Genomic DNA, 19,471 nt, shown 5'->3' with positions numbered 1-19,471 from the left:
TCCAGCTGAGAGAGGAGCCCTGACCGTGTTCACCATGTGTCTTTCCAGATGAGAGAGAAACCCTGAACTTCATCGGCCTTCTTGAACCAAGGTATCTTTCCCTGGATGCCTTTGATTGGACATTACTATAGACTTGTTGTAATGGGGACATTTTCTCGGCCTTAGAACTGTAAACTAGCAACTCATTAAATCACCCCTTTTAAAAGCCATTCCGTTTCTGGTATATTGCATTCTGGCAGCTAGCAAACTAGAACAGGCTATAACTTCAAAAAATGTATGAAAAAATTTCCCTCTTTTCTTTTTTTCCAGATCAGTTTATAAAAGAGAAGATTTTCTGTAACATTAAATTTTGGTAAAATTTGTCTTTAAGATACTCTGAGCCAGGTGTCTTTATTGGTTTGTGCTATTTATTTAGTTTTCTAAATTTGATATAAATCTCTTGGGGGTTTTCTATTTGTGTGTGTGTTGGTTCATGAAATTGTTCCATATAGTTCTGCTTATAATATTTTTGGCATGAGGTTGTTCAGGTATTTTTTTAATGATGTGGAACCTCTATTGTATTATAGCTTTGTTTCCTTTCATTCCTTATTTACATGTGCTTCTATTTTTTTCTTACCTTTTCAAGGAATTCATATTTGGCTCTGCTGATCTAGTCAACTGTTTCTTGTTTGTTCATTTGCTTTGTTAATTTTTCTCATTGTTAAAATGCTCTTACTTCTATCTTCTTGGATTTAATCTGTGTTTCTTTTTCTAATCTCTCCAGTTGAACTCTTAATTCATTTATTTTCTCACTCTTTAAAATGTGTTTAAGGCTATAAATATCCTTCTTAATACTGCTATTGCACCTGCATCCAATGAAGTTTATCTGTACTTATCTTTTTCATTTTTTTCAGTTCAAAATATTTCATAATTTCATATTTGACCTCTTTAGCCATTTGATATCTGGAAATGTATTTTACTTTAGTTTCCAAATCAATGATCTTTTAGTTTAGCTTGACAATTTTTTGTTATGGCTTCGATTTTGGTTGTGGTAACATTTTAAAAATATATATAATCTTCATGACATTTATTCTTTATTTCTTTTATTTCTTTTCTGAATAAATATCAATACAATTTTTGCAAACGTTTTGTTTGTACTTAAAGTGCACAGTTTTCTACCAACTGATTAAACCAAACATATTTATTTGGTTCAAGTCTCCATTTTTGCTGAATTTTTTTTCTGCTTAACTTTAAACTGTCTGACAACAGTAAGTTTAGAAACCCCTACTTTCCCTGCTATTTCGTGATGTATATATTTTTAAACTAGGTTATAAGGCATATACGTTTTAAAATAATTTTCCAGTGGATTGCTCTTTTTTATAATTATTATTTACTCATAATTATTAATTCTTTCTAACAATTTTTAATCATAAATTCTATTTTGTATGCTGCTAAAGTTATGATATATGCTTTCTTGGGGGAAATAGCTTGCCTGCTATCTCAGTTTTCAGTCTATTTAGAGATTCAGGTTTATTTATTTTAATATTATATATCTTGATTTTATATTGTATCCAGTTTTAAATTTCTGTCTTCTAAAAGGTAGATGTAGTCATTATATTTACTCTGGTCACTGACTTATTTGGAATGATCTTATATATTTTTTCTATTTTTAATTTGCTATCTTTTTTTAAATTATTTTTTCTGGCTTTCCATTGGATTGATCTTTATTCCTTTATCTCCTTCTATTTTTTTGGGAGATGTTCATTTTAATTGCTACCTTTTTGGTGGTTACATTAAAATGTTAATCATACTGGATTAACAAGACTAAAATTGTGAATACCACTAGATTCCTATATGTCAAAAGCACTCTTAAAATATGATTTTTATCCTCCCAATTCCTCTTATATACTTATCTAATATTTTAGATTCCTAAGTTTTAAATTAAATTCTTGAATATATTATTCCGGAGACTTATGACATCTCTTATTGCTTACAAAAAGTATGCTCTCCGTTATAATTATGGTTCACTTATAGGTAAGCTATCGCTTCCTTGGAGTTGATGTTTAGCAAATTTTTCCTGTGTCTTTGCTATTCAGAAATGATCAGATTTGTTTTATCCTTCCCTTAATTCTGGAAAATTCTCCAGAATTGTCTCTCAAGTATTATCTCTCATCCAATCACCCATATTCTTTTCTTATGAACTTTTTGTTTTACATTTCATGTCTCTTATATAACTTTTCTTTTATAGTTTGTAATTCTATTTCTCACTATTCCATACATGATGCTTTCCCCAACTAAATATCTTTTCATGTATGTCTAATTTTCTAATTATTTCATGAGTAAATATTTATGTATAAATGTTTTATGCTACAAATGTTTGTATAAATTTTATGTATGCCTATCTTTTCTTCTCCAATCTCATCTATTTTATTGTGATATCTATTCCTCTTTATGTCTTTAATAATGTTAAACATATACTTTTATTTTCTAGAACAATCTGAAATATCATTGGATGATTTCTAGTACTTGAGTTTATTATCTTTTTCGTTATATTGGTTGACCATGCTTCATGTGATTCATTTTCTCTTGAATTATTAAAGTATCCTTATAGGGCATATTTTATTGGGACCCTAGAAATTTCCCAGGTCTCTAATCAGTTTTTATGTTCAAAGGTCTCCTTGGCATTTCTTCATCCCGAGAAAAATATAAGATTATGCCCTACATCTGTGCAAGACCCAAGCTTAGGATTTTTATTTTTCCTTAAGTACCATCTTCCCTGCCCGTGGCTACAGAGGGTCAGAAAATTGCCCCTTCTCTTTGCACATTTCAGTGGACTGACCTTCTCTAGCTCTCTTTTCAGTGACGGGGCAGCTCTTCATGGTTTCTGGCAGTATGCGGAGGACTTATTTCCAAATCTCAGTTTTATGGAGGCTTGAAGTCCCTTTTTTTGTTCCTTGGGAGGTTTAATCCCCCAACTCCCTGACAACCTTATTTGGATTCTATATACTGTAGGCCCACAAGCCTTTGGCTTTTATTTACTATTATGACAGAGATTTTCTTCTTCATCTTTAGCACTTGGAGATTTCCCCTGTTTTCTATTGAGCTTAGCAATGAAGTATAAATGTTTCCTTTTCTTTATACATTTTGTTCAGCATTTCTACCTATTTATGGGAGGATTCTAGCTTGGCTTGCTCTGCTATGCCACCAATGACTCAATAGTCTCTATAATAAATCTATTTTAGGAAGCTAAAAATAGATATCTAAGTCCAGAACTGAACTCTAATTAGAAACTGCTTTTCCTCTTAGTTATAATCACAAATATATTTAAATAAGGATGAATGCAGAGTAAAATCTTCATCTGAAAACTTACCACATTATCATCAGCAACAAGGAACAGTTCAATGTATTTTTCTCCATAAGTCCTCTGCAAATTTATGGAAAATTTAATGCAGTAGGGTTATAATTTCTCATCTTAACATTAAATTATTTTACTTTTTATTGTTTTCCAGAACAATCATGCACAAAATGCAGGATTCCCAGATACTGCCCTATTATTAACACCATGAATTGACGTGGTACATTTGTCACAACTGATGAAAACACATTTTTTATAATTATTCTATTAATCATAGTCCATGGTTTAATTTAAGGTTCACTGTTTGTGTACTGTAGCACCATGGATTTCTGAAAAAATTTTATTCTAATACCATATATACAACTGATACATGTGACAAGATGGATGAAACTTGAAGACATCACGTTGAGTGAAATAAGCCAGACAGAAAAGGACAAATACTGTTTGCTATCACTGTTATATGATAATTTGAATAAGCAAACTAATATAGTCAGAATCTAGAATATAGATACCAGGGAACAGAGTGAGGATTGGGAATAGGGAATTAAAGCTTAAAATGTACCAAGTTCCCTTTTGGAACGATGTAAATGTTTGGTAACAGATTGTGGTGATATTAGCACAACATAGTGAACATAATAAAATCCTGAAATATATCATCTTAGCCTTTTAAGTTGGAAAAAATATAATATTTTTAAGGTAAGAAAATTACTATGTTAGTATATCTAATTATTCTATGAATTTACCTAAATAACATTTACTATATTATTAAACAACTTGGGCATTTACAACAGATTTTAATAAAATTAAAACAACATTCCATATTTTATTAGTCTTTTTTTGCTTAGTTTTTCATGTCATAAGAGTTATAAATGATTATGAATCCAGTTTTCAGAATTTAGTTTTTTTGTTTACTAAGTAAACATGCCCGAGACCTGGGTTCGTTTCCCAGTGTCTGCTCGTGTTAAAAAAAATTGCTGCCATGTGTACTTGAAAGTTAAAACATAGGACTGATTAATAGGACTGACTATATTCCTTGTACTCCTCTCCTTTCCTCCCAACCTTATACTTTTCAACAGTCTCAATTCCAAGGTAATAAATAGAAAAGTTGTTATAGGGCTTTTATGTTTATAAAACAACACCACCAGGAAATTCTACTAGTTTTTACTTTTTAGTGTACATGCATTGAGGCAACTAATATTCTCTAAGTATAAACCAGAGATATACTCCACAAAGATGTGACTTAAGTCATAGGTCAGAGTTGTTTTTTTTACATGGGCAGGCACCGGGAATCGAACCCGGGTCCTCGGGCATGGCAGGCAAGCATTCTTACCTGCTGAGCCACCATGGAAAATCAGAGTTTTGATGACTAAGTAATTATTTTTCATTTTAGTTATTCATTCGACAAACCCGTTCACTGGACATCTAGTATGTTTTCAGGTACTGTCCTGTGGAGTGTATCACTTTGAAGAAGATGAACACTCACAAGACTTCGGGCTAAAAATCTAGAGAGATTTAAGGGGCTATGAAATAGCTGTATGTATTTTTTAAAAAACAATGCGCAAAAGGCTCTTATTCTGCCACCACCCAACAAGAAATTTAACTTGTCATTACCTTTAATTGTCCTTAACAATTTAGCCTAGTGAAAAGGGGAGAATGTGGTTTATCATTAACATCAACTCTTAGGAAAATGTTAGGAAAGGCAATATCTACTACATGTTTCAGAATATGTCAGATTACATTCTCTCCACCAATGCTAGCCCTAATAGAGCTGTATGTCTATCCGTAGGGTTGCTGACACAGTCCTTCCTTCAAACTGATGAAACCAACTGGGATTTGTTGTTGGGAATGAACACTTTGAATATAGATAGGAAAAACAGAATTTGACACTTCAGATTTCAGGCAATGAAGAGTCAGATTTGAAGTAGCAAGTTAGCTGGATTTATAATCTCTCTTCAGATCATCAAGGAAAGAAGAGTCATTTTCCTTGGGGAAAAATGATGTTAAAACAAAGCACTTACTTCCATTTTGGAGTCTTTTGTGGATTTTTTATTATCTCTGGGAACAACTGTCCAGGTAAAATTGAGCTCTGCACAGGAATAATTGGCACCATACAGCATATTTGGATTGTATCTGAACACCAGATGTTCTCCCTCATCTGAATATTTCACTGGTTCAATGAGGTACCTTTGGTCATATATTCTGAAGAATCCCCTGTGGAAATTTAGAACACAATGCTTTCAAGATCAAAAATTGTTCTTTCTTATTAAGTTAATATACACAGTAAAGGGAAAAGACCTCATGAGCATGTAGCCAGGCACACTGTCTAATACAGAAATGAGATGGTATGTGACCTGCAATTGAATGAAAAACTTTCTCCATGAATCATCTCATCTGGATTTCCTGAAGAAGTTTGACAGTCAATATCTCTACTTTGAAGCGGGGAAAGTAGCAATTCCCAGCCTGTGGGTATGTACCCTGGACAAGCCTCTGAGTTATTGCAAGAAATATCTGCATTTCTATGTCTATCATGCATTAATGGTACACTAGAGATATGAAAGTACACATACTATTATATGGTAATTTTGTCATTAATTGGGTTCTTATTCTTGAAAAGACAGAACTATTTGCATAAAGTTCTAAGAAAGGAAGAAAGAAGTTTCTTATTCTTCTACTCCTTATCTCCCTACAACTTATTCCTCATCCATGAGCCCAATGAGCCCAAGATCTATGGAGACCTGTAGGTTTGCCTTTGAGCTTTTAGTTTTCAGATACTGGACACATGCCTGGTTTGGTAAAAAACCTGTGAAGTGATGTAGCGCAGTGGAAATTCACAGGACTCAGAATTCAAGGGACCTGATTTTTAAATTCAGTTCTAATACAAGTAATTGTTCAGGAACAATTCTCTGATTTCAGTGACCAGATGTATAACATGAGAAGACTAGCTTGATGATGTCCAGAAGTCTTCCAACCTTGAATCCCATAACTATATACTGCAAAGTTTTCCTGGCTTAGAGCTCTGTGTTACACAGCTTTCCTTCAAACATGAACATAAATCAATGAGTGAAAGCTGAAACTCATTGTTGAAAATATGCAGTAGCTTTTTCCCATTGATTTTTCTAATTACCAGAGTTTCTAGAAAGAAGGAAGTAAGGCAGATAACTTTGAAAATTCACAGAAAAACTAAAAAAGAAAATAGAAAAATATTCTGTATCACCTCAGACCGTTACACGTGCTGATACTGGCAGCAGAATCAAGTTCATGTATGATGGATCCTTGGTAAAAACAGTGATCCTAAAATGGGCAAAGTGGTTATGAATACAAGTATAAATATTTATTATATAAATATTATCTCAATTGTAATATAAATATTAATATCTGAATATTTTCTGTACAGAGTATAGCAGTATTTCATTCTAACAAATTGCACTTATATTCATCCAAGCCTCTAGTTATTGTATTCATTCATTTAGAAATGTTTGAATCTGCTTTAGAATGCTTTTTGAAACATTTTATATTTATTGCCTGATTATTTTGTGTTCAGCAATACATGAATCCTTCCCTCAAAAATTTAACAGTCTAGTAGACTGGTGTCTGCCAGCCTCAGAAATGTGACACTTTTCCTTAGAATTATTATTACTCTAATCCATCCTAACATCTCTACCAAACTAACCTTCCTGTACTAATGTTACAATTTCTAATTGCCTGTGAAATCAAGTCCAAGTTCTTGATGATTTCTATAATTATGTCTCACTCGCCAACCATGCCCCCTCAGGCTTTTCTATTTTCTCTGTTGGGATGTTTATCATTCCCCATTTGGTGCTTTGCCGGTGGCGATCTCATTAGGTAATTACTCTTCCTATCATTTCCATCTGTTCAACCAGGCTATGGGTTACACCATCCATGTAAGAAAGGGACCTCAGACCTTCACAAGACAATCTTCACTCCATGCATAGGAGAGCATTACTCAGTTATCCTCCTGTCCTATTTTACAAAGATTGCATGATGATTTACATTTTTGGAAGTTGACAGCTGCAGGTTTAAAAATACAAATACACTTTAGGTAAGAGAGCAACATTGGTCTTTAGAGGGCTACAGAGGGCATGCTCTGGGAAGGCGAATGAGGGTATACAGAACTGTGCCTATGGAAATATTATTAATGATAAATGAACAATTTGGAGAACAAAGGTGAGACCTCAGTGTTTGGGGCACCAGAAAGACTAAGCCAAGGGGGTTGTGAATGAGATAAAGGCCAATTAGATGGAGGTTTTAAAACAAAAATTATTTCATATCTTTAGGTTTTGCCCATTAAGTTTGATTACAATTTCATATATTTCTTTGACATACTGCTTCCCCTTCGACCTGATTTAGCACCATACCCAGTGCATAAAAGTCAGTTTATTACTGAAAAAATATATATACAGTAGGCATCATCAAAGGGCTTATGAAGCAGTGATCAGTGGCCTTCAGTTGCATAGGGTTGTATTCTATCTGGAATCATTTAGTTAGGGCAGTCAGTGCTGGATTCATTTCTGATGTAGCACATTCTGCAGCCACTTGTAAAGCTAGAATGGGACTCTAAACATACAACAACAAATGCTATATTCAAGAAGAGACATAAGAAGGTTCCAAAAGATACCATGATCTGAGGGTGTCTGATGATTTCTTCTCCTTTTGCAGAGTAGTGTGTTTCACTGTAATTTGAGGACAGTAGCTCCCTAGAAAAGAAGGAGTGATAGTAAGATTTACTCACTCTAAAAACTTCACAGATAAAACCAATCATGTGAGAGCGGCATCTGTAGCCTGTTTTTGAATCTTAGCAAGGCTGTGTCTGCCAAAATACATATAATCAAAATCATGTCAACTCATATGAAAAGCATTTCTACCTAGATTTCATTGTCTGATTAAAACTATAGAAAAGATCAAAACAAATGCAGGAAGTTTTATCAAGACATCATCTTACAAAGAATGCAGAACAAATTGCATCTGGGTGAAAATCTTTTGCTTAAAGTGCCAAAATTTATGCAAAAATCTGTGATATATATATATTCACATATTTACATATACATACATATTAACAGTCATTTTTTTAGAATAAAAGCAATATGTATTAGTTATAGTGAATTTAGAAAATCCAAAAAAATGAAAAAAATCAAGAAATTGCTCTGATCCTACCATCAAGAGATAACCATTGCTAATTTTCATACAACTGCTACTATATTCATACAATTTTTATAGTTTTTCTCTGTACTAGTAAAGGAATGACATTCTGAGTTACCATTAGTTCTTCTACTTCCCTACTGTTTTAGTTTCTAGGCTGCTCCAGCAAATACCATGTTACAGATTGGCTTAAATTATAATTTATTAGTTTATAGTTTTGAGGCCAAGAAAATGTACAAAGCAAGGCAGCATCAAAGTGATACTGTCTTCCCCAAAACCAGCTGCCTGAGATTCTTGACTCCTCTGCCACATGCAAGACACATGGTGGCATCTGTTGGTCTCTCCCATCCCTTCCGGGTTTTGCTGCTTTCAGCTTCTTGCTTCCATAAAGCTTTCTTTCTTTGTTTTGCTTCCATTTATAAAGGACTCCCCTAATAAGATTAAGACCCATCCTGAATGAGGTGGGACATAACTGAAGTAGCCTCATATATCTTAAATGCTTTAGGACATGGATATTGCAGCAAAACTGAAGAAAAAGACAGTAAATTATTGGTTTTATTTTCACCTCAAAAATAGACTTTTGAGACTCATGACTAGTAATGAGTAATACTAGTCTTTGAAGTCAAAGCTTTTGAAAGGTAAGAACTATGCTTTGTAAATTTCCAATGTTTAACACTGAAGAGTGAAGGACAGTCTTCTGTGAATATTAGACCCACAAAAGTAAAAACAAAGCCAGTTCAGACCATCACCAACATAGAGAATCTATCCCAGTGGTAAAGAAGTCTGGGAGAATGGAATAGATAGCAGACATATGATAAAGGTAGGAGATTCATGGTACCTGGAGTGAAAGTACCTACATATGGAGCTATCACGTAGACAACAATTAGATCAACATGAAGAGATTGCCTAATCTATCCGAGCAAGCACTGTCTGGCACCTGGAAATAGATGAGGACAGAGACATTTCCTCCCAGACTCAAAATTCATTCATATTATAAGTTGCTGGTGAAAAGAAGCTTAGTCATTATTTTTCATTCATGCTGCCTAGTGAAGTCTCTGATGACATTCAACAGATTATCTATTCCTTGTCCAGCAAGTGACACTATTCTGTGCTCTGACATTTTACTTAACTCTAGCTGAACTATGTCACTTGGATAAACTCCATTTTAAAATTCCCAAGTCCCAAGAAGAAAGGTGTGGCCTTGGATATATTAGAGATGCATTTAAGATAGAATGGATAAAGAACCTGGAATGGACTGAAGAAGTTCAAAATCCCCCATGAGGAGTGGAAATATATTGTATTATGTGAATCTGAAGATACGCCCATTTACAAATTTGTAAACACATATACACACAATCATTTTTGAATTGAGAGCACCCTCTCTATATAATCATATATCCAACATTTTCTCTTACTATTATAAGCAGTCCTCAAGAAATAGATTTTATTTAAAAAATAGGATTATATATATTCACCAGACATGCATGTGACCATTTTTTTCTGACACTAAATCATTGTGGGTATCACATCCCCAATCCCCTAGTTATGTTGTATTTTTTTTATTAAAAAAATCCTGCATTTTTCAATTTATGAATTCAAATTACTAGTATCTCCTTTTTTTTTTTTTTTACTTTTTATTTTGAAATGAGTATGATCCAAAGGGAGTTGCAAATATAGTACAGTGGAGTCCTGTGCACCCTTCACTCAGCTTTCTTGATGGTTACAACTTATATAATTATGGTACAATATCAAAACCAGGAATTTGACTCTGGTGAAATTTGTGTATTGTCTGCGTCATTTTATTACATGGTTAGAATTGTGTAAGCCCCACCACAATCAAGATATTGAAATATTCCATCAACACAAAGATCTCCCTAGTACTACTTCTTTATAGACACACCCACCTGTTTTCCCCATAACATCCCTAAATCTTAGCAGTACTTGCCTATTGATTTTCCAGCTCTATAATTTTGTCATTTTGAGAATTTTATATAAAAGGAACCATACAGTGTGCGATCTTCTGAGGTTGGCTTTTCTTTTTTTTTTTTTTTTTTGCCTTGGCATAATGCCCTCAAAATCCATCCGAGTTGTATCAGTAGTTCGCTCTTTTTTTAATGCATGGGCAGGCATCTGGAATCGAACCCAGGTCTCCAGCATGGCTGACGAGAATTCTACTGCTGAGCCACTGTGGCTTGCCCTAGTTTGCTCTTTTTAAATTGCTGAGCAGTATTCCATACTGTGGATTTACCGCAGTTCAACTATTCACCCATTAAAGGACATTTGGGTTGTTTCTGGTGTTGGGTTATGAATAAAAAGCTATAAACATTTGTGTACAGCTTCTGCGTGAATGTATTTTCATTTTTCTGCTATCAATATTCAGGTTGCAATTTCTAGACCATATGGTGGTTGCATGTTTAGTTTCTAAATAAATGATCAAATTGTGTTTCAGAGTACTATATCATTTTGCATTCCCATCAACAATGTATGAGTGGCCAGTTTCTCTGCATCCTACATCAACATTCTATACTGTTACTGTTTTTCACTTTAGCCATCCTGATAGGTGTATTCTCATTGTGGTTTTAATCTGCATTTCCCTAATGGTCAGTGATAGTGAACATCTTTTCCTGTACTTATTTGCCATCTGTATGTCATTTTTGGTGAAATATTTATTTATGTCTTTGCCCATTTTCTAATTGGGCTGTTTGTTTATTTTTCATTGCTGACTTTTGTGAATTTCTTAAATATTTCAGATACTAGTACTTTGTTGGATATATGGTTTGCAAGTGTTTCCTCCCAGTTTGTATTTTGCTGTCATCCTCATAACCTGATCTTTTATGGAGCAAGAGTTGTTAATTTAAATGAGCTCCAATTTGTTTATTTTCTCTTTTATGCATTATGCTTTTGGTATCAAGTCTAAGAATTTCCAGCTGTCTTGGATCCCAAACATTACTCCTATATATTTTCTCAAACTTTTATACTTTTATATTTTACGTTTAAGTCTGTGAAATACATTTTGAATTTATATTTGGGTAAGATGTGAGACTTAGGCTCAAGTTAATTTTCTTTCTCTCTCTCTTTCTCCCTTTCCCTCCTTCCCTCCCTCCCTCTTTCTTTCTTTCTTTTTTTGTGGCCTATGAATATACGGTTGTTCTACACCATTTGTTAAATGGGCTTATCCTTACAACATTAAATTACTTTTAAAACTTTGTCAAAAAATCAGTTGTCTCTACTTGTGTGGACTGATTTGTTTTTAAAAATATATTCATGGATAGATGTGCTGTATTCCAAAGACTGCATAAATATGAGCTGATGTAGAACACTAACAAGTTTCTTTAAAGGGTTAAGTTTTGTTTATTCAACAACGGAACTTGGTCCTGCCCTTCAGTTTGTCTCTGGATTCAGTTGGCTAACACATCAGTACTAGTAGTAGGAGCCCCTTTCATTCGTCATTTTTTACCATGCACAAAATCTAAAATCTTTGGGTGGCACTTCTCATTTCTCTAGAAGTCTTTTAAACTCCTTCTGTCGCAAAAAGGCAAGGTTTTTATCTGCTCTTATTCAATTCATTGGAGGCACAAAAATCCCTCAATTCCCTTGTTTAAACTTACAAACATATAATATACAAATACAGGACTTAATGTTAACACACACACAAAAGTATAATCTCTGTACTCTGTATGCTCTAATAATCTCGATTTTAAGTTTTTTTATTAAAGAATCATTTCTATTATTTCTCCTTAAAGAGTAATAAAAATATCTGTAAAAAAAAATGAAAAAAGCACTTTAATATCCTAAGATGAGAAATTCAAAAGTATAGATTTGTAAACCTCTTGATTTACAAATAAATATAAAATGTTAAATTCTATGGTTTAGAATTTCTGAATGACACTGACAGGAATTTACTGGAAGAAACTAGAGCAGCAAGCCTTAATTATTTCCTATTTAAGCTTTTGAAAAGCTATACACATGTTGGCAAGCACAGTCCACTCAGTGACATGATGTCGCCACTAGAGGAGAGGTCAGTGTGGTTGGTGGACGCAGATTTGCACGCTAGACGTGCCGGTCGTTGGCTGCAACTGATCGAAGTGGTCATCTCTTAACTGTTTCTCCTTTTATGGGACCAACAGTGCTTGGGCTTGCCGATTGAAGTCCATATCGCGAGAGAATTTAACATCTATTAATCTTACCAGATGGCTGAGAGACAGCTTCTTTATCAGTAAATCTGTGGTCTTCTGAAGCTTTCGGATCTCCTTCAGAATCTGATGTCTTAGTGGACCACAATGACCGAAGGAAGTGTTTTGAGGAGGTGTCCTTGCCACAAGGTGCCAGGGGCCGCACTTGTGGCTCCCGCCGTGCTGGCCCGTGGCTGGACACGGAGGGCCAACCGGGCCGGGCTTGCTTTCGGACTTAGGGGGCGAAAGGAGGCATCTGCCGGAGGCCCGAAAAGCACCCTGGCCACGTGCCCCAGAAGACTTGGTTCTCAGGGGCAGTCAGCGCAGGGTCCAGGTTCCAGCGTCCGCCAGGTGATTCTGAGTTCTCTTTTCGGTTGCATTGATCTAAGTGGCTATTCCTTTGACAAAACAACACTGTAATTATGTAACAGTTGTTGAACTCAGGTAGCATGATTCCTACCACTTCAAACTTTTTAATTTTCATATTTATTTTAGCTACTCTAATTCCTTTGCTTTTTCCTATACATTTTAGAATATTCTTGTCTATAGCAATTAAAAAATCTTGCAGGGATTTTGATAGGAATTGTTAAACCTGTATATCAACTGGAGAAGAACTATTAAGTTCAGTCTTACAATCCATGAACATGGAATAATTGCAATCCATTTATTTCGATCTTCTTTGATGTATTTTATCAGCAATTTGTAGTTGTCAGCACACCAGTCATACACACACACACACTTAAGTATTTTATTTCATTGTTTGAGTTATTACAATACTGTTTTTTTTATTCTAATTTTCAGATGTTCGTTGCTGCTTATAGAAATACAATTGCTTTTTCTATGATTTTGCTGAGTTTGCTTATTGGCCTATAAGTTTTTCTTTCTTTGTTTGTTTGGTAGATTCCTTGGGATTTTTCTGTGTAGATCACATCATCTGCAAATACGGATAGTTTTTATTTCTTCCTTTCCGGGCTCTGCATGCCTTTCATTTCCTTGTCTTACCTTATCGCACAGGCTAGTACTTCAAGTAGTATGTTAAAGAGTAGTGTGAGAGTGGATGTTAAGTATGAAGTTAGCTGTGGGGTTTTGTAAATGTTCTTTATCAAGTTGAGGAGCTTCTCTTGCGAGATTTCTGAGAATTTTAAATCATGAATGAGTGTTGAATTTTGTTAAATGTTTTCTTTTTCTTTATCTACTGATACATCCATGTTATTTTTCTTCTTTATCCTATTAATGTGATGGATTACATTGATTGAGTTTAGGATATTGGACCAGTCTTGCATCCCTAGAATAAGCTCCAGTTGGTCTTGGTGTACAATTCTGTTTATACATTGTTGAATCCTACTTGCTAATATTTTGTTAAGATTTTTTACACCTATATTCATGATGGATATTTGTCTGTAGTTTTCTTAAATTTTTACTGACTGGGTTTGGTATCAGGTAAAACTTCCTTCATAGGATGAGAAGAAAACTGCTTCCTCATGTTTGTTTTGGCAAAGATTGTAAAGAAGTGGTATTAATTCTATTTTAAGTGTTTTGTAGAGTTCTCCAGTGATTCAGTCACCTGGTCTCAAGATTTCTTGTTTGGTAAGTATAAATTATAAATTAAATTTTTCAATAGAGTGTTTCTCAAATTATTCATCTCATATTGGGTGAGTGTGAGTTTTCACTTTTAAAGAAATTGGTTCATTTAATTCAAGTTGTAAAATTTACAAATGTAGGGTTATTTGTACTATTCTTTTCTTATCCTTTTGAGGTATGCAAGATTTGTCATAACTCAGGTTTAATTCCTAATGATATTAATTTATTTATTTTTACTTTTTTTAGTGGTAAGGTTTGATATATTTGTCAAATTTATTGACCTATTCTAAGAGCCAGACCTTAGTTCACTGATTGTCTCTATTTTTAAAAATTCTGTTTTGATTTACTTATCATGTTTTTTAGTGTATTTACTTGTTTACCTTGTGTATTGGTTGCTTCAGGTATTATATAGACAAGTTTATATAGTCCACTAGATTCTAGATTTTACCCGTTTGAATAAAGTACAAGAACCATAACTCCCTCCATATTCCTTTATTGTCCCCAATCTGTAGTATAATTTCCTAATATTTCCTCTACATACACTGAGAACCACAGTAGACAATCATTAATTTTACTTCAATTATCAAAAATGATTTTGAATACTGAAAAGAATAAGGAAAGTCTATTGTATTTACCCACCCATACTTTTGCTCTTCTTCTCTTTCTTCCTTCCTCATGTTCCAAGTTTCTTTCTTACAACATTTCTTTAATTTTTAGAGAATTTCCTTTAGCTGCTCTTTTACTATAGATCTGCTGGCAATACATTCTCTTAGCTTTCCTTCATGTAAGACAGTCTTTAGTCTTCCTTTTTTCCTAAAAGATATTTTTTTTATATACAGAATCCTTGGTTGACAATTCTTTTCTTTCAGCACATGAAAAATGCTGTGTCATTTCCTTTCAGCCATCATGGTTTCAGATGAGAAAACCACTTATTTTAATGCCATTCTTTTTCCATTGCTTTCAAGATTTTTTTTCTTTGACTCTGGTTTGCAAAAGTTTAACTCTGTCTTTTGACATGAATTTTTTAGATTTATCCTATTTTGAATTTTTTCTTCTTGAAACTGCAATTTTATGGGTATTTTTAAGTCAAATTTGAGAATTTTCAAGCATTATTTCTTTGAAATGCTTTTGTAGCCATACCATTTTTCCTCTGCCTCACCTGGAGGCTTGATGATGTAAATTTTACACAGTTTATCATAGTCCCTATGATAAACTGTTCATTATTTTTCCAGTTTATTTTTTCTCTCAGATTATGTAATTTCTACTTTTCTATCTTAAAGTTCACTTATTCTTTCTTCTATCCTCTCCTTTCTGATATTGAGCCTATTAATTAATGTTTTGTGTGTTATTTTTCTCAGAATTTTCTTTTCCAGTTCAAAGATTTCCATTTGGTTTTTCTGTATATTTTCTGTTCTTTGCTGAGATACTCTCTTCCTTTTCTTCTATTTTCCATTTTCTCATGTGTTTCAATCATGTTTGTTATTGTTCATAGAGGCATGTTTATGAGGCTGCTTTAAAATCCTTATCCGATAATTCTGACTTCCCTTTCATTCTGGGGTTTGCATCTATTGATTGCCTTTTCTTATTCATATTGAGATCTTCCTGATTCTTGGTAGGATAAGTGATTTTCACTTGAAACTCTGGGTATTTTTGGTATTGTTTTATAAGACTCTAGATCTTTCTTATATCTTGTGTTTTAAACGAACCCTTCTAGCACAGTTCCAGGGGATGAAAACTGGGGCAGATGGGGGTAGGGGGGCACCTCATTACTGTCAGGTGGGAATGGAAGTCCAGGTCTCCACTCAGCCTACGTAGGCCCCTCCTTACTACTTCTTGGATGGGAAATTCACATCACTAGGCTCTTGTTAATGACACCTTGGCAGGGAAGAGACAGGATACCTTCTCACTGATAGAAACTACCTGTGGCAACTCTTCCACATGTGACTTCCATTGACACCATTGGAGATGATCTTATTATTGCAGAAGGGTGGTGAAAATGCTTGCCTTTTACTAGGCCCTACCTGATACCATTCCAGGGGAGAGTGGGAGAGGAGCCTTATTGCCGCTGGGTGGTGGAAGTATGGGTCCCTCACATGGCCTTCCCTAACGCCAAGAGAGGAAGAGTTGCCATAGGTAGTTTCAATTGTGAATTCTATCAATCATTTTTAAAAGAAATGACATCAATTTTATGCAAAAATAATTTGAGTAAAAGTGGTGAGAGTTAGAAATCTTACAGAATATTTAAGATGAAGGAACATTTTCAAACTCATTTTATGAGGCCAATATAATCCTAATATCAAAACCCAAAAGACATTACAAAACTCTAAAAATATATTATTACTATATATTATAAAAATCTTCAATAAAATATTAGTAAACTGAAAGTAATGAATAATGAACAAATAGGGTTTATTCTAGGGAGGCAAGGATAGTTTATCATCACAAATCAATTGGTGTTCTTCATCATACATCATTTCAATGAATGTAGAGAAAGAGCACTCTCAGCAAAATTCTCAGGTTACTTTCTTAATCTGATAAAGTATATCATTGCCAAACATATAGATAAAGTCGTGTTAAACCCTTAATATTGAACACTTTCCCCTAAGATCAGAAACAATGTAAGAAAACCAACTCTCACCACTTCTACTCAAATTATTCTGGGGTCTAGGCATTGCCATAAAGTAAGGAAAAGAAATAAAAGGAATAACAATCAGAAAGGAGGAAGTAAAACTGTCAATATTTACAGATAACATGAGTAATTATGTAAAACAACTCTAAATAATCTATAATTCAACCAATAATTTATTAAAGTCCCACAATCCAAGGACAAAATTTAAAAGCCTACTGTATTTTAGTATAGTATCTGTGAACAGTATAAAAATGAAATAAAGAACAACTTCATTTACAAGATCACCACAAACATTAAGAGTTTACAAATAAATTTAACAAAGGGCATGGATGAGATTTATACTAAAAGCTACAAAGCAGATACTGATAGAAATTAAGTATATCCAAATAAATGTAGAAATAAAACATGGAGACTCAATATTGTTGAGATATCAGCGCTTTCCAAATGATCTATAAAGTCAGTGAAATCCCAAATAAAATTCCAGTGGACAGTTTTGCAGATTTAACAAGCTGATTTTAAAGTTCATAAGGAAATGCAAAGGATAGATATATATTAGCAATCCTAAAAAAGGCAAACGTCTTTCAAGAAGTTATACAACCTGACTTTAAAACTTATGGTAAAGCTGCAGTAATGAAGCCACTGTGCTACTGGCCTCAGGATTGAAAAAACAAACAAACAAAAAATAGATGAATAAAACAGAATAGAGAGTCAGAAATAGATCCAAGGTTAAATTGCAACTTGATTTTGGTCAAAGGTGCTAAAACCATCCAATAGCAAAAGAACAACATTTCAACAAAATGTGCAGCAATAGCTGACTAAACATAGGAACAACATGAACTTTGACCTCTCCATGAAAACATATACACATACATTTGTGCATAATTTATGGTGATAGTAGATAAAAATTAAAAGCTAAGCCAATCAAGATGGCAGAGAGAGAAGCTTCAGTGCTCCATTCCTCCGCAGAAGCTTTGAAGACCTAGCAAGAACTGACAGAAACATTTTTCTCAGAGCTCCAGAAAACAGTAAAAGGACTGCAGTAATCTGGTGTTTCAGTTTTCTAATGCCAAATATACAATGCAATATACAAAAAATGTATTGGCTTTTACAAAGGGGAATTATTAGGCTATCAATTTACAGTTCTAAGGCCATGAAAATGTTCAAATTATGGCATTAGCAAGAGGATAATTTCACTCAAGAAAGGCCAATCAAGACTTCAGCTGGAGATATGAGTGAAGCTGAACTGGATAGGACAAAGGTCAATCAGAATACAAGGTGAAGGATGACATTGTCCATATATTTAGCCTTCAAATTCTGTGAGATGAGACCAAAGGGAGACATGATCGTTTGGTGCAACATTCATATTTTGGGTATCATATTATATAATTTAACTTGTATGGTCAGTTTAGTTGAACACCATAAGTACATGGGATCTTGAACAGAGTGTGAGATCTTGTTAATTTGTACAGGTTAGTGTGATGCCCCAATATATCCTAGAGTAATTTGGGTAGTGAATAAAATTATTTGCAAAGTTCCCTTGGGAAACTGGGGAGAAAGGAAGAAATATTTAACTTCCTTATTTGGGGAATTCCTGATATTTTTGCATGCAGTGGGGACAACCAAATTGACAGGTTCAGCCCTCAATTTTGGGGTTCACCTCTATGAAACTTATTCCTGCAAAAGAGAAGCTAAACCTATTTATAATTATGCCTAAGAGTGACCCCCAGAAGTGTGACCCTAGAGGACAGGTACTCACTGCCCTCCCACCTATGTGGGACATGACTCCCAGGGGTGTAGATCTCCTTGGCAATGTGGGGCATGATTTCCAGGATGAGCTAGGACCTGGAATCATGGAATTGAGAAAACCTTCTTGACCAAAAGGGGGAAGAGATAAATGAGACAAATAAAGTTTCAATGGCGGAGAGATTTCAAACAGAGTTGAGAGGTTATCCTGGAGGTTATTGTTATGCATTATATAGATATCCCTTTTTAGTTTATGAGGTAGTGGGTAGGCTGGAGGGAAGTACCTGAAACTGTTGAACTGTGTCCCAGTAGCCTTGTTTCTTGAGGACGATTGTGTAAAGACATAACTTTTACAATGTGATTGTGTGATTGTGAAAACCTTGTGTCTGATGCTCCTTTTAACCAGAGTACAGACAGAGAAGTTTAAAATAAGCCTAAGAAAATAAATAATAGGGGCAATAAAGGGTAAAAAATTGGATGGATTGAAAAGGTGGTCAGTGAGGGGGAGGAGGAAGGAGCATGAGATGTATGAGTTTTTTCTTTTTTATTTATTTTTCTGGAGTAATACAAGTGTTCTAAAAATGAGTATGGTGATGAATACACAACTATGTGATGATATTGTGAGCCATTTATTGTACACATGTATGGAATGTATGTATGTGAAGATTTCTCAATAAATATATAAATATATATGTATATATATATTTATAAAAATAAATATATTACAGTATACATACACACATATATATAAGATTACATGATGTCTTTACTTTAAAAAAAATAGTAAAAAGAAAGGCTAATCATATCCAGGGTTTCTCTGTCACATGGGAAGCATATGGTGACATCTGCTGTCTT

At 34.1% G+C, this 19,471-nt stretch overlaps 1 protein-coding gene across 1 annotated transcript in view; it reads right to left on the bottom strand.

Moving 5' to 3' along the window:
- The window catches only part of ADAM7 (ADAM metallopeptidase domain 7), an 84,256-nt gene that overhangs the window by 45,125 nt on the left and 19,660 nt on the right, over positions 1-19,471 (bottom strand). The window contains exons 4-7 of the mRNA XM_077151703.1: positions 7,971-8,049; positions 6,549-6,625; positions 5,353-5,545; positions 3,350-3,403 (exon numbers count right to left, since the gene is read on the bottom strand). Of these exons, the coding sequence (XP_077007818.1) occupies positions 3,350-3,403; positions 5,353-5,545; positions 6,549-6,625; positions 7,971-8,049 (403 nt within the window). The remainder of the gene's footprint in view (positions 1-3,349; positions 3,404-5,352; positions 5,546-6,548; positions 6,626-7,970; positions 8,050-19,471) is intronic.

The sequence above is a fragment of the Tamandua tetradactyla genome, chromosome 3 (genome assembly GCF_023851605.1).
Source record: "Tamandua tetradactyla isolate mTamTet1 chromosome 3, mTamTet1.pri, whole genome shotgun sequence".
Taxonomy (NCBI): Eukaryota; Metazoa; Chordata; class Mammalia; order Pilosa; family Myrmecophagidae; genus Tamandua; species Tamandua tetradactyla.
This window is presented reverse-complemented; position numbering and strand designations above follow the sequence as displayed.